This window comes from Heptranchias perlo, chromosome 17, assembly GCF_035084215.1.
Source record: "Heptranchias perlo isolate sHepPer1 chromosome 17, sHepPer1.hap1, whole genome shotgun sequence".
NCBI classification, from domain to species: Eukaryota; Metazoa; Chordata; class Chondrichthyes; order Hexanchiformes; family Hexanchidae; genus Heptranchias; species Heptranchias perlo.
In genome coordinates, this window is record NC_090341.1 from 52,833,102 (window position 1) to 52,856,001 (window position 22,900).

A 22,900-nucleotide genomic window follows, 5' to 3' on the forward strand; every position below is an offset into this window, starting at 1 on the left:
CCATCAATCTGTGCTGGATTCCTTTGTGTGGGTTTTTTTTTAAGGTAACCTTTGGTCCCATCAAGATGTAACTTCCAATAGATTACCAAACTTCGATAATCTCTCCAAGATTATCGTGGTGTGGCAAAGTGCTGGCCCAGTGCTTCAAGGATAACTCTGAGCCTTTATGTAAAAGGTATATGTGGCCCTCAGTATTCTTTCCAATGATATATTTTTCACTTGCCTGTGATAGTACTTACAATCATGTCTTTTTCCAAAAATGTTTCTTGTTTCATTTGATTCTGGCCATCATATTACATAAAGAGAGATGTTAGAGAGTGTGTGCAGGGAAGGCCAACAAGAATGATCCCAATTGTAGAAGGGGATGAGCCATGTGGAAAGATTAGAGAAGCTTAAACTCTACAGTCTAGAAAGCAAGTATATAAATTGCTAAATAGAGTACCAATTGGGTAACCCAAAACATTACTTCAAGTTAACCATAAATTAGTTAAAAATAAATGTAAAATTTGTGTTAGGAAGGACATCTTTACTCAGAGTGATTGTGTTTGGAATAACCAATCAGGTAGGGTGGTAGAGATGGAAACTTGAGCATCGTTGAAAGTGCAGGTGAATGTTATAGTGGAGGAGCTGGAATATTAGAGGGATCAGTTCTGATGGGCTGGACAGCTTTTTCTTAATTTCCTATGTATGCTTTGTGGTTTAAAATGCTAGCCAATCTTCTGTGGAGTTGCTCAGAGTAAGTCGATGTTTTGTAAGGATAGGAGTGTTAAACCATTTAATGCACAACATTAAATGTTGCAGCTGTGTTTTAAGGCAACAAAGTCTAATCGTTGTGAAGTAAACTCAATTCAGTTGTTTGGGCAGGGACGGTTGCAAATTGTGAAGTGCTGTTTCAGCTGCAGGTCAAAAGAACCCAGCAGCAAGTAGCTGTCTTTTTTTCTGTTATAATGTTTTGCATCTGTAACATGCACAGATGTACTGTCTGTAATAAATAAAGATTGTAGACTATATATTACAAAACTGGTGTGGTGCTATGATGTGTGTGCTGCTGGTGTTGCTCAGCTTATAGGGATCGCTGTTCTCAACATTGCCACAAATGGGGTTACTACAGGTAGCTTTATTTTCTAATTAATAATTTAATTGAGTTCAAACTCTTTTTAGTTTTCCATTCTTATCATAATCCTTGTCTGGAGTTTTGAACAAAGAACGGAAAGTGGCATTCTCCCAGTGGGTCAGTTGATGAGAGCAATGCCTAGTGTGAAACTGAACCAGAAAGCCCAAGGTTCAGTTCCTGGTCTGTGCACAGTTAGCTGATCTTAGCCAGAATTGATAATAGGGTTGCCACAGCTGGCGTCAGCATCTTTGGCCTAGGAAGGGGAAAATCAGCCAGGGATCGCACTTCTGATCGCTATCGAGTGACTCATATGCATGCACATCAGGTGAGCAGAGGGCCTGGGCTCGACATTGATGCCCTCACTGTTGTGACTAGCCTACTACCATTCACTGCCTGGGATCACAGAAAAAGAATGGGTGCTTGAGTGAGGTACCAGCAAGTGGCCAGTGCCTGGGAGCCCAGTAAAGGTTCAGGAGGGGGGAGGGGATTGTTTTTTTTAGAAGGGTTCAAGCTGTGAGAATAAAGAAAACTGAAGACAGTGCAGTACTGAAGTTTTGACTCTGGACATCACTGACGCATCGGGGAGCCGCACATCATTATTTGATCTATAGTTTCTCCTATGTGACCCAGTATTGGAGGTGAAAGTGAGAGGGGGCCTAGACTCAGGTTTCTAGGTTTAATGGTTATTACCTTGCAGAGTTTCTGTGCCGGTCATGCTTCAGTTACGTGGGGAATGTTTCATCATTTTGACCTTGTGTGTGAAATCCAATTGATGCCTTGACCGTTACAGACTTGCTTTCTAGTAACTCGTTGTTTCTGATCTGCCCCAGTTGTTGGCTGTGTTCATGCAGCTTGGTGCTCGAGAGCTGCTGATGTACTACATCGACCTGAAGCAAACTAATGATGTCCAGCTCACCTTCGAAGCACTTAAGGTATGAGACCATTGACCGAGCGCGGCTGTTATGACATTCCATTCACTTCTGTGTTTCTGCTGATGTTGACCATAACAACAAGCCGAGTGCAGCTTTTCAATGGCTTAATTAGTAAGTGAGCTGCCCAGTGCGAGACTGAGCCATAGGGACGAGGAAGATTCCAGGCTCAGTGCCTAGTCTGTGTTTGGTTAGTCAGTCGGTAGGGCTGCCACTTTGAACTGCAGCACTCATAAGCTGGGAGGAGAAAAATCAGGCAGGGTTTTTGCTCTTGATGCTGTGCAGTGACCCCTTTCAGGACATCAGTGAGGACAGAAATAGGCTCCGCTAAGGAACCCCATGGTCAAATAGCCTGTCAGCACTCACTGTCTAGGATTGCACAAGCAGGATGGCCACTTGAGTGAGTTAATATTAGAACAGGCAGTGCTGTGGAACTGGGTCCCAGCTTGAGTTAACATCTTCAGGACGGATAGGGAGAGAATTCAAGGATGGGCTGGTGTGACCCAGCTCAGTTAGTTTTCTTGGTTGACCATTGGTTCAAATTAAATAATCACAATTTTTTCTCTCTAACCTGCTGCTTCTTGTGCACCAGTAAGGTGCCAGGTTCCATCTTGTGCTGAGTTGGCTAATCCTTGCCAGGTTGATGGTGCTACAGTTAACCTCAGTGCCCTGGGCTACAAATGGAAGGAGGAAATCAACCAAAGGGCTTTGCTCTTGATTGCTGTCTTGTAATTCCTGCTGGATTATGTGTGCTGGTAGACATTGGGTAAGAACAGCATCAGGCTTGGCTGTAATGTCCCTCCCCCCACCCCCTCCCGGTTGATGCTCACTTGAGTGAGTACCTGATGGTAGCATGATCCAGTGCCTTCAGGGGAAGAAACGATTTTGAGGCAGAGGGAAGAGGTTCCAGAGGGAGATTATTGTACTAATTTGTTGCTAATTGTTATAACCTTTGCTCAAAGCAGAATGTAAACTGAAGCAGTGAGATACTGATACTCATTATTGGCAGTCTTTGTAACACGGGCTGCGACCTCGGCTTCATGGGGGGACCTTTGTCACTCAACCACTGTCGTAACGATTGTGAAATAAGCTAACCACCGACCCCGCTGTTTCCGATCTATGTATGTTTGATAGCTGTCTATTTCCTCCTCTGTAGTACCTGGCCTCTCTGTTGTTACACAAGAAGTTTGCTGCAGAGTTTGTGGCTCATGATGGAGTTCAGAAGCTGCTGGAGATCCCCAGGCCCTCTATGGCTGCCACTGGTGTTTCCCTCTGTTTGTACTATTTGGCTTATAACCAGGATGCAATGGAGCGGGTGAGTCTTATACACTTCTGGGAAGGGCTTGGGTCTGAACCGTTTGAGTCTGCTGTGTTGTAGAGGGATAAGCTTTATTCACAATGCTGTAATGTAGTGTAGAGGATTTAAGAATGTTTTGATGCTATTTCTTTTTCTCTTTAGAATGGGACTTAAACCCACAACCTCCTGGCTCTGAGGCAGGAGTGCAACTACTGAGCAACGTCTGACACAGTGAAGCCTCCTCAGGTCCTTTGACTGTGTTTCTTTTCTGGGGCCTGAGAATTACATCTTTAGGATTAAGGCTTTTACTCTATAAAAAGAAATAGCTCCTCTATTGGCAGCTGTACCTTCAGCTGCCTAGGCCCTAAGCCCTGCAATTTCCTCCCTAAACCTCTCTGCCTCTCTACCTCTCTCTCTCCTTTAAGACGCTACTCAAAATCTACCTCTGTGACCACCTGTCCTGATATCTCCTTATGTGAAGCGCCTTGGGACGTTTTACTACGTTAAAGGTGCTATATAAATGCAAGGTGTTGTTTGGCAGTGGCTCAGTTGGTAGCACCCTCGCCTCTGAGTCAGAAGTTTGTGGGTTCAAGCCCCATTCTAGAGACTTGAGCACAAAATCTAGGCCGAAGGAGTGCTGCACTGTCAGAGGTGCCGTCTTTCAGATGAGATGTTTAACTGAGGCCCTGTCTTCCCTCAGTGGATGTAAAAGATCCCATGGTACTATTCGAAGAAGAGCAGGGGTGTTCTTCCAGTGTCCTGCCCAATATTTATCCCTCAACCAACACCTAAAAACAGATTATCTGGTCATTATCACGTTGCTGCAAGTGGGACCTTGCTATGCGCAAATTGGCTGTCGCGTTTTCCTACATTATAACAGTGACTACATTTGTACTTCATTGGCTGTAAAGCGCTTTGGGACGTCCTGAAGTTGTGAAAGGCTCTATATAAATGTAAATTCTATTTTCTTTTATAATGCAGTGCAAGCACTTATTGCCCGCCCAGCCTGATGATTCCCGTTGTTCTATTCTCTTCAGGTGTGCTTGCTGCCGCACTTTGTGCTGTCCGACGTCGTTAGCTACACCCTGTGGCTGCTGGAGTGCTCCCACGAGTCGGGTCGCTGTCACGCCACCATGTTCTTCTCCATCTCGTTCGCCTTCCGCTCCGTTCTGGAGCTTTTTGACAAACAGGACGGTCTTCGGCGGGTGGTTAACCTGGTAAGGTTGGCGTGGGTGTTCTTGCTGCATTTTATGTTCGTGCAGTAACCTGGCTCTGGGGCTGTACAGCATTTGTTCCTCTCGCTCGTCTCCGTGGAGCTGAGGGAGAAGCGTGCCGAAGAAAATAGCACACAAATATCCACGTAAGCGGGGCGAGTGAGCCAAGGCAATGAACTGATGGCACTAGGATTTCAGTACAGTATAATATGGCTGGCAGGATGGGAGAGAGATCCTACACAAGGTTCTCACAAGCCAGCAGGAAAATTGACATTTACAACAACAAAAAACATTAATTAAATGTATGGCGAGTTGAAAAAGAAGGGTACTTTGAGTAAATAGTACTCCCTTAAATCTGTAACCATATCTGGATTGCCTATTGTGCCAGCTAGTTAACCATTTATCTGATGCTAATCTGACCGAGGTGTTTAAAATGTTGAAAGGATGAAATAGCGTAGATACAGAGAAACTATTTTCCCTGGTGTGAAAATCAAGAACGAGGGAACATAATCTTAAAATTAGAGCCAAGCCATTTAGGAGGGAAATCAGGAAACACTTCTCACACAATGGGTGGTAGAAATCTGGAATTCCCTTCCCCCAAAAGGCTGTGGATGCTGGGGGTCATTTGGAGCTTTTAAGGCCAAGATCGATACATTGTTGTTGTATAAGGGTATTAAGGGATATGGAGCAAAGACGGATAAATGGAGTCGAGGTACAGATCAGCCATGACCTAATTGAATGGTGAAACAGGCTCAAGGTGCTGAAGGTCTACTCCTGTTCCTATGTTCCATCTACACTCGAAAGCCCCAATTTGACACTATGCAGATTACCCGTGTATCCTGGATTTAATTTTGTTCGTGTGACTCCTGCAGATCAGCACGCTGGAAATCTTAAACTTGGAAGATCAGGGCGCTCTGCTGAGTGACGACGAGATCTTTGCCAGCCGCCAGACTGCCAAGCACACGTGTATGGCACTACGCAGGTACTTCGAGTCACATTTGGGGATTAAACTGGAGCACGTGAAAAGATCCTTGCAGCGGACAGAAGGAGGCGCTCTTATTCACCCGCACCCACCGTGTAAGGTGTGTGCAGAGAAATGAAACCTGTGTATGGAGCGCTATCAATCCTTTCAGTACAGGTGAAACTAGATGTTTGAGCAGACTATAGTGGTTTTGTCTGAAAGCTTTATGAATTAAATGTGTTGTCTCCTTGATTTTCTAGATTATACCTGTAGTTGGCATTCAAAATTGATCGTTCCCTTTAATCAAAAACATTCTGATTAGGATTTCTGCTTCAGATTGAAATGATAATCCATGTTCTATACTGTCACTTGGAAAATAGTGAATCCTCTCCCTTTCTGGCACAATCTGATTTGCAGGTAGCAGGACAAATGCCTGTGCTCATTTAATGAAGCAGATTCCAGCAGACCAAAGATTATTGGTGACCTGTGGAACCAGGATGGAACTAGAATGAACCCAGATTCTCCGTGCAAAGCAGCAGTAGCATTTGGGCATCAGTGAAATGCTATCCCTTTATAGGTAGCTTTTCCGTCTAACAGGAATTTTCATGCAACAGGAGCCTCTTCCCATGTTGCTAATAGTGAGCATGAATGTTGAACCTGTCACCAAATAGCTGATGAACTCAGTTTGAAACATGAGTCCTATATACAAAATACCTTCAAGTTGAAAAAGGGATGGGGAGAAGGAATCAGGATGTAGTGATCAGATGAGGGTAAACTATGGATCTGTTGGGCCTTGTAAATATAGAAGGAACAAGAGGTGAGGAGTTCTGAGTGAGACTGAGTTATGAACAAAAACTGTACAAAGATTCAACTTCAACAAAGTCAGGTTGCATGGAGCAGGAAGAACAACATGCAGGGTGGCTTATTTGCAGCTTAAGAGGACGAAAGTGCAGATCAGAGGAACGTTGATCAAAGTATTCCTTTTAACGTTTACCTGTTGGGAGCCAAGAAATCGCAGGATTTAAAAACAAGTCTGGAATGTTTTTTTTCCCCACAGTGCTCACAGGTTTTATTTTTTTTAAATGAGCCCAACCCAAATTTTCAAGAAATGAACCAGTCGCAACATGAGCGGAGTATTACTGTAGTATCGATAAAATTGCAGAACGATTTTGACAGAAAGAGGGAGAATAGGGCCTAGAGATGAGAAAGGTCAACTATTGGGACAGTAAACTTCAAATGATCTAGTGCTCCATTTTCTTTCTCTTAAATAGCAAAAGTATTCTATAAAGGCAACTTGTGACCCAGTGTCAAGTGCAAAAGAAAGACAATGGATGCTGGAAATCTGAAATAGCAGTGGGAAATACACAGCATTTGAACAGAGATCAGGTAATGTTTCTGAGATAACTGTGCCTCAGAATTCAGGATGGACAGACAGACTTTGTCGAGTTCCCACACCATTGAGAAGAACCTTTGTTCACAGCTGGTTGCAGATTCTCTTGGACCAAGCAGTGGACATCTCCAGTGTGGGGGAGAACAACAGCCATTCTTCTAGGGAATAAATCAACTGGAGTGAAAGATTATTTTCAAAGCACCTCGCAAATGAGAGTAGTTTCCCACTGGGTTCATCGAGTCAACTTTTTACTTGAATCTAGATTAGTACAGCTATTACACAAGCTGCTGCTGTGATTCACTATCTAGGCTGACACAGATAACCTTAGGTGGGCATCCTGAATGCAGGGGGCAGGATAGCACCCCTGGAGGATTCTACCTTACAGAAATGTATGGTGTGGAAAGTCAGGGTTCTTTGTGTGCCTTCAAACTAAACTTATTTTCCTGTGGGGAGAGTGTTCTTGGACAGAACGTCAAAGCCAACGTGAAAGGCTTCAGAAACCAGCAAAAGTTTGAAAGTTATCCCAGATGTGATGCATAAAATTACAGCCTATTAAAGAGAGCGCACAGCCTGCGTTACTGCTTCCGAAGGCAGCAAGAACTTTTTCAGTCATTGAAAAGTTTACTTCAAGATTCAAACCGGGCAAGTGGACAAGAAGCCAGGAAGAGGAATAGCCTCCTCCCAGCCCCCAGTTGTATCTTGCTCCTTCATTGTCCAGTATTGACTAGGTGACTGAAGTGTGCACTGTGACTGTTCCATTCTCTGGCATCATTTGATGCTTGGTTAAGAGAAACTGTTAGAGGGGGCCATGCCTTCCATTTCACAGGATTACACCCTCAAAGTGGGAAAGTGATTTTTAGGGAGGGGAATTGGTGTGCAAACTAATGAATGCTTGAACCATGCATTGAACAGGTACAGGTTTTATGGGTTTTTTTTTAAAAGAAAGCACCCTGGTATAGAAGTCAGCATTCTACTCCTATACTGTTTTTGCTACCAAATAAAGAGCTGGGACCCAACGTTACTGAGCTCGTTTGCATTAGAAAAGTTCAGGATGGCAGATAAAGCAGGCAGTCCAAGCAGGACGTTATATTTGTCAACCTTAGATGTGTGCCCTCATGTTTGAAAGGAATGGCAGGGAGGCAGAGCTTGAAGCTAGAGACTAGGGAATGTCAACCAGAAGCAAGTAGGGTTCAACCTATCTAATTGTGCAAGTGTGACCAGCAAGCTGGTGTCTGCAGCCTGGGTGTTTGATACCTTGGGACTGTTGACCTTCAGTGTATTTTGGGTTTAAGCAATGGAGCAAAGATCCTGTTTAAAGAAAGGGTGGCGGGTGGACTTAATAAGCAGTTTTGAACGATCTGTAGTACATCTGGTTCATGTCCTGCATCTAATATTCCCTAAAGGGGTATCTCTGAATTAGTTGTCATGGATGAGATGGAAGGTTACTTACCATTACAGAGTGTGTTCTGCCAACGAACTGAGATCTCCAGTGCACCATGTGTCTCGTTTCTCAGGACCTTTGACCACCTACGGTTAAGGGAGAAAGTACATCAACACCCACTTTAACAGAGGCTTTGAGGAGTCTTTATTGCTCATAGAGACTGGTGTACTGTGGACAATGTTGAAAACTGCACACTCTTTATCCACGTTAATTTTTCAAACCTAGCATGTTGCAGTCCTTCATTACATTACACATAGTCAGTAGATACAAGGGCATCGGAATTACGCTCTGGAATTTTGATGCACGAATGCATAGCACGTTCATCTGAAATCAGTGGAGGTGTTAATGTTTAAAATAAATAGAGGGCGGCAGGACAAGTCGATAAGACTTTTAAAAAAAAAACATATGGGGTCCTTGGCTTTATAAACAGAGGCATAGAGTACAAAAGCAAGGAAGTTATGCTGAACCTTTATAAATCACTGGTTAGGCCTCAGCTGGAGTATTCTGTCCAATTCTGGGCACCGCACTTTATAAAGGATGTGAAGGCCTTAAAGAGGGTAAAGAGGAGATTTACTAGAATGGCACCAGGGATGAAAGACTTCAGTTATCTGGAGAAGCTGGGGTTGTTCTCTCTGGAGCAGAGAACGTTAAGGGGAGATTTAATAGAGGTGTTCAAAATTATATGGGGTTTTGATAGGGAGCTAATGGGAGGGTTGATAACCAGAGGACAGAGATTTAAGAAAATTGGCAAAAAATCCAGGGGGGGAAATGAGAATTTTTTTTTATGCAGTGAGTTGTTATGATCTGGAATGCACTGCCTGACAGGGTGGTGGAAGCAGATTCAATAATAACTTTCAAAAGGGAATTCGATAAATACTTGAAAAAGAGAAATTTACAGGGCTACGGGGAAAGAGCAGAGGTGTGGGACTAATTGGATAGCTCTTTCAAAGAGCCGCACAGACATGATGGGCCAAATGGCCGCCTCCTGTGCGCTGTGATTCTATGAAATGGATTAACACCTCCACTTGAAAAACAAAGTATCCAATCTTATCCTGCAGCGTCGTGTGAAATTCCTGCTTCAGTCTCCTTCCTCCTCTTTCACCTTTAGAACTGGGGATATTTATGACATGGTGTTGTCTACTCCTCCGTGAACAAATGAAATTTTCTGCTTTCTGAGACTTTGATCCAACCTCCATGTTTCACCTTGCATCAGATGCTGAGTTCCTTTTCAACAGTAACCAGAATTCTGGGAGCTACGCAAGCTTATGCTGCATGCACATCAGGGAGCATATAAATGTATGTGTTGCATGCTGGGAACAATGCATGCTTGTGTCGCAAGTATCAGCATGCACTCGAGTAGTACCTGTAACTTCACGATGGACGCAGATTTTAAACCAGCCTTCATAAGTGACTTCTCTCTCATCAGACACTGGGTTCCTTTCGAAAATGGGCATGCTGGGAACTGACAATGTGTCCTGTATCCAAAAATCAGGTACGGAATTTTTGTCAAAAAATGCTTTGCCATGTCTGATTCGACGTTGTGTAACATTACGTTTGCCTCTTTGTTTAAAGAGGGAGGGAAGCTCACCTTGAAAAAGCTTTCTGCTTCTGCTGAGCTTGGAGAACCAAAATGACTTCAGCATGGAGTGGGTGGAGCTTAGATGTTTGTGTGTGCCCTATTGGAAAGGAGTCTTTCTAAATAATGGATTAACTTACCAAGATGGAGGGAGTATGTTAGTTTCAAAAGTTTTGATTCACGGAGGTTTGTGACATCATCCATGGATATAATCCCACTGTAACTTTGTATTCTCCCAGACAGAAAGCTGGCCTTGTTTCAGCACCCTCTGCAATGTTACAAGTTTGTCTCCAGAGTAAATATCATAGCAAATCATGGCTGTGGATGTTCTTTTTTCAAAGCTGCACTACCTGTGAGGGATATCTTTCCAATTAGAAATCAGGAATTGGTACCTTGAGTCCAAAGCCTTTTATCCCCAGGGAATCTCTCTTCATTGACCTGATGGCTGATCAGTTCTGGAGTCATCCGTTGGAATACTTAGGTAGAAGCTGCACATGAACTGCGGCCCTGCTGCTGCCCTAAAGGTCTGGTGCCACAGATATTGAGGTGGCTGCTGTTGGAACTAATCTGTTTGTTTTTGGATCTCTCTTCTAGGCTTGTTCCTACACCCACGAGCAGGTTATGGAGATGATGGAGTTTCTGATTGAATATGGCCCAGCAAGACTGTTCTGGGAGCCGGCTGAGGTCTTCCACAAGCTCTCCTGCGTACAACTCCTGTTGCAGCTCATATCCATCGCTTGTGATTGGAGGACTTACTATGGCAGGTAGGCTTTGACCATCGGCTCGAGGTTTCCAATTGGATAGATCACTCCAAAACGTGTCCGTGAAAGGTGTGTGTTGTTCTCAGGTACACTGTTACTACTAAATTCCAGTCCGTCAGCTCAGCAGCGACGATGGGGCTAAATGAATCCGCTCCATCTTTGTCAGTTCTGAACTAACCTGGCCGGTTCAGTCATCTGTATCCCTTTCTGTGATAAGTTGCTCTTGACATTGTCTGTCCAGCACTTCCTCGACTTCTTGTTCCATGTACCTCTGCTTGCAGGGCCATGACAGCTATTCTAGCTGTTTCCCTCCTTGAAACGTGCCTGAACCATTGCAGTTGTCTTTCTCTGACCTTTTGTATAAGTGTTTGTTTCTTGTCCAAGCCATGTTTTTTCTCAATAATTTGTATGAAAAAATACCCCCATCCCAATATTTAGACTTAGGATCATAGAATGGTTACAGCTCAGAAGGAGGCCATTTGGCCCATCAAGCCCATTGCTTTTGTAAGAGCAATCCAGTTTGTCCCATTCCCCCGCTATTTCCTCATAGCCCTGCAAATTTTTTTCCTTCAAGTATTTATCCAATTCCTTTTTAAAAGCCACAATTGAATCTGCTTCCACCACCCTTTCAGGAAGCACATTACAGATCATAACTGCTCACTGCATAAAAAAGTTTTCCCTCATGTCGCCTTTGGTTCTTTTGCCAATCACCTTAAATCTGTGCCCTCTGGTTCTCGACCCTCTCGCCAATGGGAACAGTCTTTATTTACTTTATCTAAACCCTTCATGATTTTGAACATGTCTATCAAATCTCCTCTTAACCTTCTCTGCTCTAAGAGAACAACCCCAGCTTCTCCAGTCGATCCACATAACTGAAGTCCCTCATCCTTGGAACCATTCTAGTAAATCTTTTCTGCACCCCCTCTAAGGCCTTCACATTCTTTAGAGTGCGGTGCCCAGAATTGGACATAATACTCCAGTTGTGGGTGAACCAGTGTTTTATAACGGTTCAACATAACTTCCTTGCTTTTGTACTCCATGCCTCTATTTATAAAACCTAGGATCCCGCATGCTTTTTTAACTGCTTTCTCAACCTGTCCTGCCACCTACAAAGATTTGTGCACATATACCCCAGATCTCTGCTCCTGCACTCCCTTTTTAGTTTATATTGCCTCTCCTCATTCTTCCTGCCAAAATGTATCACTTCGCACTTCTCTGCGTTAATTTCATCTGCCATGTGTCCACCCATTCCATCAGCCTGTCTATGTCCTCTTGAAGTCTATTACTATCCTTCTCACTGTTTACTACACTTCCAAGTTTTGTGTCATCTGCAAATTTTGAAATTGTGCCCTGTACACCCAAGTCCAAGTCATCTATATATATCAAATAAAAAGCCGTGGTCCTAGTACCGAACCCTGGGGAACACCACTGTACACCTTCCTCCAGTCTGAAAAACAACCGTTCACCACTACTCTGTTTCCTGTCACTTAGCCAATTTCGTATCCATGCTGCCACTGCCCCTTTTATTCCATGCGCTTCAATTTTGCTGACAAGCCTATTATGTGGCACTTTAACAAACGCCTTATGAAAGTCGATTATACACCACATTGCCCTTCTCAACACACTATTACCTCATCAAAAAACTCAATCAAATTAGTTAAATACAATTTGCCTTTAACAAATCCGTGCTGGCTTTCCTTTATTAATCCACACTTGCCCAAGTGACTATTAATTTTGTTCTGGATTATCATTTCTAAAAGCTTCCCCACCATCAAGGTTAAACTGACTGGCCTTTAGTTGCCGGGTTTATCCCGACACCTTTTTTTGAACAAGGGTGTAACATTTGCAATTCTCCAGTCCTCTGGCACCACCCCCATATCTAAGGATGATTGGAAGATTATGGCCAGCACCTCTGCAAATTCCACCCTTACTTCCCCCAGCAACCTAGGATGCATCCCATCCAGACTTGGTGACTTATGTACTTTAAGTACAACCAGCCTTTCTAGTACCTCCTTTATTAATTTTTAGCCCATTGTGTATCTCAACTACCTCCCCTATTACTGTGACTTTGGCAGCATCTTCTTCCTTGGTAAAGACAGATGCAAAGTACTCATTTAGTACCTCAGCCATGCCCTCTGCCTCCATGAGTAGATCTCCTTTATGGTCCCTAATTGGCCCCACGCCTCCTCTTACTACCCGTTTACTATTTATATACCTATCAAAGACTTTTGGATTCCCTTTTATGTTAGCCACCAGTCTATTCTCATACTCTCTCTCTGCCCCTCTTATTTCCTTTTTCACTTCTCTGTACTTTCTATATTCAGCCTGGTTGTCACTTGTATTACCAACCTGACACCTGTCAGACGCACCCTTTTTCGGCTTCATTTTACACTCTCTCTTTCGTCATCCAGGGAGCTCTGGCTTTAGTTGCCCTACCTTTCCCCCTCGTGAGAATGTACCTAAACTGTACCTGAACCATCTCCTCTTTAAAGGCCACCCATTGTTTCCAGGATAATGAAAATAAAATCTACCATCACCAAGCGGTATAATTCTTGCCCTACAAAGGTTTCCCAGCATGATATTTCTGATATTTTTATGGTATTGTTCGATTACAGTTTTTCTTGCCAATCTTTGATTCCAGTTTACCCGGGCCAGATCAGTTCTCAACCCACTGAAATTGGCCCTCCTCCAATTAAGTATTTTTACTCTAGCTTGCTCCTTGTCCTTTTCCATAACTAATCTAAACCTTATGATACTATGATCACTGTTCCCTAAATGTTCCCCTACTGACACTTGCTCCACTTGACCCACCTCATTCCCCAGAACTAGATCCAGCAATGCCTCCTTCCTCATTGGACCGGAAACATACTGATCAAGAAAGTTCTCCTGACAGCACTTCAGAAATTCCTCCCCCCCACTTTGCCCTTTACACTATTACTATCCCAGTATGAATGTGTGGTGCAGCATTTCACACTCACGTGACATGCACTGCTGATGTAGTCTGTCCAATCTGAAGTTAGGGAAAGTGATTATCTGCCAACAGTTGGCCTATAGAATACACCCAGTAGTGTAATGACGCCTCTATTGTTTCCTAACTCTAACCAAATAGATTCTATCCTCAACCCCTCAAGGACATGCTCTCTCTCCAGCACTGCAATATTCTCCTTAATCAATACTGTCACCCCCTTTTCTTTCCTGAACAACTTGTATCCAGGAATATTTAGTACCCAATCCTGCCCTTTTTTGAGCCAGGTCTCTGTTATCGCCACAACATCATATTCCCATGTGGCTAATTGTATCCTTGTGATTTATATCAATGTGTTAATTGTATTCAGGTGGTGCAAATCAACTAGGAACATTCTTGTATCCATTTATAGGAGAGTTGATCTAGGGTGTGGTGTGGGTTTAATGTAGATCTCTGAGTAAAGGCATGGAAGCAACTGAAGTCTAGGCTCTAGTATTTTATCCTTCACTACCTGGCTATCCAATTTATAACAGCTGTTTACACCTGCAACTCACCAACCTTATTTATCACGCTTCATGCGTTTACACACTCACTGTAAATCAATCTTAAACCTTCTCGTAGTCTCTCTTAGTCTGATCCCACCTAATACTGTACTAATTCTTACTCTAGTGCTATATATCTCTCCCAATTCTTTGTGCACCTTGTTTCTCCTTTCTTATGCTACATCCTGGTGCCCATCCCCCTGCCAAATTAGTTTAAACCCTCCCCCAAATTAGTTTAAACCCACAGCATTAGTGAACGTCCCCATGAGGACATTGGTCCCAGTTCTGTAGAGGTGCAGCCTGTCTGTCTTGAACAGGTCCCTCCTGCCTCAAAAGTGGTTCCAATGCCCCAAGAATCTGAAGCCTTCCCTCTTGCACCATGTCTCTAGCCATGCATTAACCTACCTTATCTTCCAATTTATGTACTCCCTTAAAAGCACACATCTGTTTAAAATGTAAGCCCTTCCATGTTGGGCTGCCATTGTGTTTGGGGCCACAAGGCTAATGTTTCTGAAGTTAGGGTTCTGGAGCTTAGCGTTTCTGGTATTTTCATTATTTGATAAAACTGACTGAAAGCTGTGGTGCAGGACTTCAAGGTTACGGTTTGGAGAGATGATCAGATAAATCAAATAGTAATGGGTTAGGTAACCACTTGGTTGTTAAAGGCCTGTAGATTGCAGGAGGAGGGGGTGGATTGAAGGAGGAAAGGAGTTCCACAGTTTTGTGGTCCCAGGAACAATGGGACTGGTTTTAATAAGTGTTTGTTTGGGGGAGCAGAATAAAAACAGAGGCGTATGGAATCCCAAACTCACTGTTCCTGCATTCAGTAACAGTGCTACAAAAGCAGGCCTGACTCATGCTCTGAACTAACTGCAGTCCTTCGAGCACTGTCTTATAAACTTGTAACGATCCTTGTCACTTGTGTATCAGGAATCTGTTATGAGGAAAGGTTAGGGATGTACAAAAAGACTGGACAAGGCGAGAAAAACGAGTCAAGATAGAAGGAAATAAGTTCCGTGGGAAAGAACAGGCAGAGCTAGGTGTTACTGAGGACCTTAAAGGAGGAGAGGGGAGCAGAGGTGGAAGGGAGTTTATAAAATTGTCCCAGACAAACTGATCAATTTGCTGAACAGTTCAAATACCATGGGATACGGTAAAACCAGGAACCTGGGAAGAAGAAGGGACATCAAGTGGGGCGTTGTGGATTAAATTATCAGGAAGGTCATTTTGAAGCAGACAGATTGAGTGGGTTCAGGAGACAATTGGATGTGTTTTTGGCACTGGAAGGAATTGAGGGACATGCTGAAAAGGGCTATGATCCAAATGCAGAAGGTGGGCAAGTGGGGCTAATCTGTAACAGGCTAGTTCGGCCTAATAGCCTTTATCGAAGATCCTTATGCTCCCCACCGCTGATAAATTTATGGGGGAAGAGTTAAAAACTCCTTGAGCTGTTAAATGGAGGACCGTTAATGCCCCTCGCCAATACCTGTCGTTCTTTCCAGCAGAAAGTGAGAGACAGCAGCCACTTCTGAAGTTTGAGATGCTCTCAATCACCTTTCCCATTTCTGACCATTGTGAGTGGATCTGCCTCAGGACTGTGGAGAGGTATTTGGACAATCAGCAGTGCAGCCACAGTAACCAAACCTATAGTGATTCTGAGTCCTCTCAAGCATTCCCATCCTGTGCTACTCCAGGTGCAGATGAAATATGGGAAGTCAACACCCACCCTCGACATAGGCACAAAGAGAAATCCAAGCATTTGGGTTTATGAAATAGGGGAAAGCAACAGATAAGAAAATGAGAGATTATTGATTATTTCAGTGAAAGTCACCAAATTCAAAGGAGTTCTTTGGGTGGGGTAAACCCTGGGAGATTCATTAATTGGAAGAATTGGACACGGCCCCACTTTCTCAAACTGTGCTGAAGATCCTGTAAGCAAGGAAGCTAACGAGTTATTTTAACAGTTATACTGTGGGTCACAATTTTTTGAGGAACTATCTGAACAAAGAAGGAATGTTTGGTGACGCTGCTTCGCTCGTTTCCAAAGGAAACCGGCTTAGCTGTCATGGACCTCAAAAGATTCATGCTTTTATATCCACCAACATCAGTATATAAAGGAAAGAATAAATAATGCAGAACACTCCCGCCCGCCTGCCAGTGCTCAGCTGGCTACGGCTGTGCGTAGTTGAACTACAGACTAAGAAGGTCCCCATTTCCATTGAAGCTAGCTGACCTCAGCCAGGGCAGAAGTGAGAGGGCACAACAATTGACCTCAGTACCTTGGATTAGCTAAGAGAAAATCAGCCAGGGTTTGTTATCCAGCTACATGTGAGAATGCACCTGTGTGAACATCTGGTGAATTGGGATTGAAGTTGGCTGTGATGCACCTACCACTTCCGCCTTCCTCCCCCTCTTCCCGCCCCCCCCCCCCACCTCTTCCCCCCCCCACACCTCTCCTCCACCCCCCTCCCCTCTCCCCCCCCACCTCTCCCCCCCCCCCCCTCCACCTCTCCCCCCCTCCCACCTCTCCCCCCCCCCCCTCCCACCCCTCCCCCTCCCACCCCTCCCCCACCTCTCCCACCTCCCTCCCACCTCTCCCCCCACCCCTCCCACCTCTCCCCCCCCCCCCCCTCCCACCCCCCCCCCACCTCTCCCACCTCCCTCCCACCTCCCCCCCACCCCTCCCACCTCTCTTTCCCCCCACCCCTCCCACCTCTCTTCCCCCACCCTCCACCTCTCTTCCCCCCACCCCTCCCACCTCTCTTTCCCCCACCCCTCCCACCTCTCTTTCCCCCCACCCCTCCCACCTCTCTTTCCCCCACCCCTCCCACCTCTCTTTCCCCCCACCCCTCCCACCTCTCTTTCCCCCCACCCCTCCCACCTCTCTTTCCCCCCACCCCTCCCACCTCTCTTTCCCCCCACCCCTCCACCTCTCTTTCCCCCCACCCCTCCCACCTCTCTTTCCCCCCACCCCTCCCACCTCTCTTTCCCCCCACCCCTCCCACCTCTCTTTCCCCCCACCCCTCCCACCTCTCTTTCCCCCCACCCCTCCCACCTCTCTTTCCCCCCACCCCTCCCACCTCTCTTTCCCCCCACCCCTCCCACCTCTCTTTCCCCCACCCCTCCCACCTCTCTTTCCCCCCACCCCTCCACCTCTCTTTCCCCCACCCCTCCCACCTCTCTTTCCCCCCACCCCTCCCACCTCTCTTTCCCCCCACCCCTCCCACCTCTCTTTCCCCCCACCCCTCCCACCTCTCTTTCCCCCCACCCCTCCCACCTCTCTTTCCCCCCACCCCTCCCACCTCTCTTTCCCCCCACCCCTCCCACCTCTCTTTCCCCCCACCCCTCCCACCTCTCTTTCCCCCCACCCCTCCCACCTCTCTTTCCCCCCACCCCTCCCACCTCTCTTTCCCCCACCCCTCCCACCTCTCTTTCCCCCACCCCTCCCACCTCTCTTTCCCCCACCCCTCCCACCTCTCTTTCCCCCACCCCTCCCACCTCTCTTTCCCCCCACCCTCCCACCTCTCTTTCCCCCCACCCCTCCCACCTCTCTTTCCCCCCACCCCTCCCACCTCTCTTTCCCCCCACCCCTCCCACCTCTCTTTCCCCCACCCCTCCCACCTCTCTTTCCCCCACCCCTCCCACCTCTCTTTCCCCCCACCCCTCCCACCTCTCTTTCCCCCCACCCCTCCCACCTCTCTTTCCCCCCACCCCTCCCACCTCTCTTTCCCCCACCCCTCCCACCTCTCTTTCCCCCCACCCCTCCCACCTCTCTTTCCCCCCACCCCTCCCACCTTCTCTTTCCCCCCACCCCTCCCACCTCTCTTTCCCCCCACCCCTCCCACCTCTCTTTCCCCCCACCCCTCCCACCTCTCTTTCCCCCCACCCCTCCCACCTCTCTTTCCCCCCACCCCTCCCACCTCTCTTTCCCCCCACCCCTCCCACCTCTCTTTCCCCCACCCCTCCCACCTCTCTTCCCCCCACCCCTCCACCTCTCTTTCCCCCCACCCCTCCCACCTCTCTTTCCCCCCACCCCTCCCACCTCTCTTTCCCCCCACCCCTCCCACCTCTCTTTCCCCCCAACCCTCCCACCTCTCTTTCCCCCCACCCCTCCCACCTCTCTTTCCCCCCACCCCTCCCACCTCTCTTTCCCCCCACCCCTCCCACCTCTCTTTCCCCCCACCCCTCCCACCTCTCTTTCCCCCCACCCCTCCCACCTCTCTTTCCCCCCACCCCTCCCACCTCTCTTTCCCCCCACCCCTCCCACCTCTCTTTCCCCCCCACCCCTCCCACCTCTCTTTCCCCCCACCCCTCCCACCTCTCTTTCCCCCCACCACCACCACCTCTCTTTCCCCCCCCACCACCACCTCTCTTTCCCCCCCCACCACCACCTCTCTTTCCCCCCCCACCACCACCTCTCTTTCCCCCCCCACCACCACCTCTCTTTCCCCCCCCACCACCACCTCTCTTTCCCCCCCCACCACCACCTCTCTTTCCCCCCCCACCACCACCTCTCTTTCCCCCCCACCACCACCTCTCTTTCCCCCCCACCACCACCTCTCTTTCCCCCCCACCACCACCTCTCTTTCCCCCCCCCCACCACCACCTCTCTTCTCCCCTTCCTCCCTCCCCCCTCCCTCCCTTCCCCCTCCCTTCCCCCTCCTCCCCCCTCCCTTCCCCCTCCCTCCCCCCTCCCTTCCCCCTCCCTCCCTCCCTCCTCCCTCCCCCTCCCTCCCCCTCCCTCCCCCCTCCCTCCCTCCCCCTCCCTCCCTCCTCCCTCCCCCCTCCCTCCCCCCTCCCTCCCTTCCCCCCCTCCCTCCCTTCCCCCCCCCTCCCTCCCTTCCCCTCCCTCCCTTCCCCCTCCCTCCCTTCCCCCTCCCTCCCTTCCCCCTCCCTCCCTTCCCCCCCTCCCTTCCCCCCCCCTCCCTTCCCCCCCCTCCCTTCCCCCCCCCTCCCTTCCCCCCCCTCCCTTCCCCCCCCCTCCCTTCCCCCCCCCCCCCCTTCCCCCCCCCTCCCTTCCCCCCCCTCCCTTCCCCCCCCTCCCTTCCCCTCCCCTCCCTTCCCCTCCCTCCCTTCCCCTCCCTCCCTTCCCCCTCCCTCCCTTCCCCCTCCCTCCCTTCCCCCTCCCTCCCTTCCCCCTCCCTCCCTTCCCCCTCCCTCCCTTCCCCCTCCCTCCCTTCCCCCTCCCTCCCTTCCCCTCCCTCCTCCCTCTCCCTCCCCCCTCCCTTCCCCCTCCCTCCCCCCTCCCTTCCCCCTCCCTCCCTCCCTCCTCCCTCCCCCTCCCTCCTCCCTCCCCCTCCCTCCCCCTCCCTCCCCCTCCCTCCCTCCCCCTCCCTCCCTCCTCCCTCCCCCTCCCTCCCCCCTCCCTCCCTTCCCCCCCTCCCTCCCTTCCCCCCCTCCCTCCCTCCCTTCCCCCTCCCTCCCTTCCCCCTCCCTCCCTTCCCCCCCTCCCTTCCCCCCCCTCCCTTCCCCCCCTCCCTTCCCCCCCCCTCCCTTCCCCCCCCCTCCCTTCCCCCCCCTCCCTTCCCCCCCCTCCCTTCCCCCCCCTCCCTTCCCCCCCCTCCCTTCCCCCCCCCCCCTTCCCCCCCCCTCCCTTCCCCCCCCTCCCTTCCCCCCCCTCCCTTCCCCCCCCCTCCCTTCCCCCCCCCTCCCTTCCCCCCCCTTCCCCCCCCTCCCTTCCCCCCCCCCTCCCTTCCCCCCCCCTCCCTTCCCCCCCCCTCCCTTCCCCCCCCCCCTCCCCTTCCCCCCCCCTTCTCCCCCCCCCCCTCCCTTCCCCCCCCCCCCTCCCTTCCCCCCCCCCCCCTCCCTTCCCCCCCCCCCCTCCCTTCCCCTCCCTCCCTTCCCCCTCCCTCCCTTCCCTTCCCCTCCCCTCCCTTCCCCTCCCTCCCTTCCCCTCCCTCCCTTCCCCTCCCTCCCTTCCCCCTCCCTCCCTTCCCCCTCCCTCCCTTCCCCCTCCCTCCCTTCCCCCTCCCTCCCTTCCCCCTCCCTCCCTTCCCCCTCCCTCCTCCTCTCCCCTCCCTCCCCCTCCCTCCCTTCCCCCTCCCTCCTCCCTCTCCCTCCCCCCTCCCTCTCCCTCCCCCCTCCCCCCTCCCTTCCCCCCCCCTCCCTTCCCCCCCCCTCCCTCCCTTCCCCCCCCCTCCCTCCCTTCCCCCCCCCTCCCTCCCTTCCCCCCCCTCCCTCCCTTCCCCCCCCCTCCCTCCCTTCCCCCCCTCCCTCCCTCCCCCCCCTCCCCCCCCCTCCCTCCCTTCCCCCCCCCTCCCTCCCTTCCCCCCCCCTCCCTCCCTTCCCCCCCCCTCCCTCCCTTCCCCCCCCCTCCCTCCCTTCCCCCCCTCCCTCCCTTCCTCCCCCCTCCCTCCCTTCCTTCCCCCCTCCCTCCCTTCCCCCCCCCCTCCCTCCCTTCCCCCCCCCCTCCCTTCCCCCCCCCTCCCTTCCCCCCCCCTCCCTTCCCCCCCCCCTCCCTTCCCCTCCCTCCCTTCCCCTCCCTCCCTCCTCCCTCCCTTCCCCCTCCCTTCCCCCTCCCCCCTCCCTCTCCCCTCCCTCTCCCTCCCCCCTCTCCCTCCCCCCTCCCTCTCCTCCCCCCTCCCTCCCTTCCCCCCCCCTCCCTCCCTTCCCCCCCCCTCCCTCCCTTCCCCCCCCCTCCCTCCCTTCCCCCCCCCTCCCTCCCTTCCCCCCCCCTCCCTCCCTTCCCCCCCCCTCCCTCCCTTCCCCCCCCCTCCCTCCCTTCCCCCCCCCTCCCTCCCTTCCCCCCCCTTCCCCCCCCCTCCCTCCCTTCCCCCCCCTCCCTCCCTTCCCCCCCCTCCCTCCCTTCCCCCCCCTCCCTCCCTTCCCCTTCCCCTTCCCCCCTCCCCCTTCCTCCCTCCCTTCCCCTCCCTCCCTTCCCCCTCCCTCCCTTCCCCCCCCCTCCCTTCCCCCCTCCCTCCCTTCCCCCCCCCCTCCCTTCCCCCCCCCCTCCCTTCCCCCCCCCTCCCTTCCCCCTCCCTCCCTTCCCCCCCCCCTCCCTTCCCCCCCCCTCCCTCTCCCCCCCATCCCTCCCTCCCCCCCCCTCCCTTCCCCCCCCCTCCCTCTCCCCCCCATCCCTCCCTCCCCCCCCCTCCCTTCCCCCCCCCTCCCTTCCCCCCCCCTCCCTTCCCCCCCCCTCCCTTCCCCCCCCCTCCCTTCCCCCCCCCCTCCCTTCCCCCCCTCCCTTCCCCCCCCCCTCCCTTCCCCCCCTCCCTTCCCCCTCCCTTCCCCCTCCCCCCTCCCTCCCCCCTCCCTCCCCCCTCCCCCCTCCCTCTCCCTCCCCCCTCCCTCTCCCTCCCCCCTCCCTCTCCCTCCCCCCCCCTCCCTTCCCCCCCCCTCCCCTTCCCCCCCCCCCTCCCTTCCCCCCCCTCCCTCCCTTCCCCCCCCCCTCCCTCCCTTCGCCCCCCCTCCCTCCCTCCCTTCGCCCCCCCTCCCTCCCTCCCTTCGCCCCCCCTCCCTCCCTCCCTTCGCCCCCCCTCCCTCCCTTCGCCCCCCCTCCCTCCCTCCCTTCGCCCCCCCTCCCTCCCTCCCTTCGCCCCCCCTCCCTCCCTCCCTTCGCCCCCCCTCCCTCCCTCCCTTCGCCCCCCCTCCCTCCCTCCCTTCGCCCCCCCTCCCTCCCTCCCTTCGCCCCCCCTCCCTCCCTCCCTTCGCCCCCCCTCCCTCCCTCCCTTCCCCCCCCTCCCTCCCTTCCCCCCCCCTCCCTCCCTCCCTTCCCCCCCCTCCCTCCCTCCCTTCCCCCCCTCCCCCCCCTCCCGCCCTTCCCCCTCCCTCCCCCTTCCCCCCCCCTCCCTTCCCCCCCCCTCCCTTCCCCCCCCCTCCCTTCCCCTCCCTTCCCCTCCCCTCCCCTCCCCTCCCCTCCCTTCCCCTCCCCTCCCCCCTCCCCCCTCCCTTCCCCCTCCCCCCTCCCTTCCCCCTCCCCCCTCCCTCTCCCTCCCCCCTCCCTCTCCCTCCCTCCCTTCCCCCCCCTCCCTCCCTTCCCCCCCCCTCCCTCCCTTCCCCCCCCCTCCCTCCCTTCCCCCCCCCCCTCCCTCCCTTCCCCCCCCTCCCCCTTCCCCCCCCCTCCCCCTTCCCCCCTTCCCCCCTCCCCCCTCCCCCCTCCCCCTTCCCCCCTCCCCCTTCCCCCCTCCCCCTTCCCCCCTCCCCCTTCCCCCCCCTCCCTTCCCCCCTCCCCCCCTCCCGCCCTTCCCCCCCCCCTCCCTTCCCCCTCCCTTCCCCCCCCCTCCCTCCCCCCCCCTCCCTCCCCCTTCCCCCCCCTCCCTTCCCCCCCCTCCCTTCCCCCCCCCTCCCTTCCCCTCCCTCCCTTCCCCTCCCTCCCTTCCCCTCCCTCCCTTCCCCCCCCTCCCTTCCCCCTCCCTTCCCCCTCCCTCCTCCCTCCCCCTCCCTCCCCCCTCCCTCCCCCTCCCCTCCCTCCCTCCCTCTCCCTCCCCCCTCCCTCTCCCTCCCCCCTCCCTTCCCCCCCCTCCCTCCCTTCCCCCCCCCTCCCTCCCTTCCCCCCCCTCCCTCCCTTCCCCCCCCTCCCTCCCTTCCCCCCCCTCCCTCCCTTCCCCCCCCTCCCTCCCTTCCCCCCCCCTCCCTCCCTTCGCCCCCCTCCCTCCCTCCCTTCGCCCCCCCTCCCTCCCTCCCTTCGCCCCCCCTCCCTCCCTCCCTTCGCCCCCCCTCCCTTCGCCCCCCCTCCCTCCCTCCCTTCGCCCCCCCTCCCTCCCTCCCTTCA

General features: G+C 52.2%; 1 protein-coding gene across 4 annotated transcripts in view; it reads left to right on the forward strand.

The window, feature by feature from the left end:
* Nucleotides 1-22,900, forward strand: part of LOC137334312 (DDB1- and CUL4-associated factor 1-like) — a 124,888-nt gene that overhangs the window by 54,830 nt on the left and 47,158 nt on the right. For 2 of the 4 annotated variants that reach the window (XM_067999001.1, XM_067999002.1), the window contains exons 8-13: nt 1,945-2,046; nt 3,200-3,358; nt 4,378-4,557; nt 5,427-5,636; nt 9,773-9,838; nt 10,517-10,686. In XM_067999001.1, the coding sequence (XP_067855102.1) occupies nt 1,945-2,046; nt 3,200-3,358; nt 4,378-4,557; nt 5,427-5,636; nt 9,773-9,838; nt 10,517-10,686 (887 nt within the window). The remainder of the gene's footprint in view (nt 1-1,944; nt 2,047-3,199; nt 3,359-4,377; nt 4,558-5,426; nt 5,637-9,772; nt 9,839-10,516; nt 10,687-22,900) is intronic. The other 2 variants (XM_067999003.1, XM_067999004.1) reach the window with 1 other exon arrangement.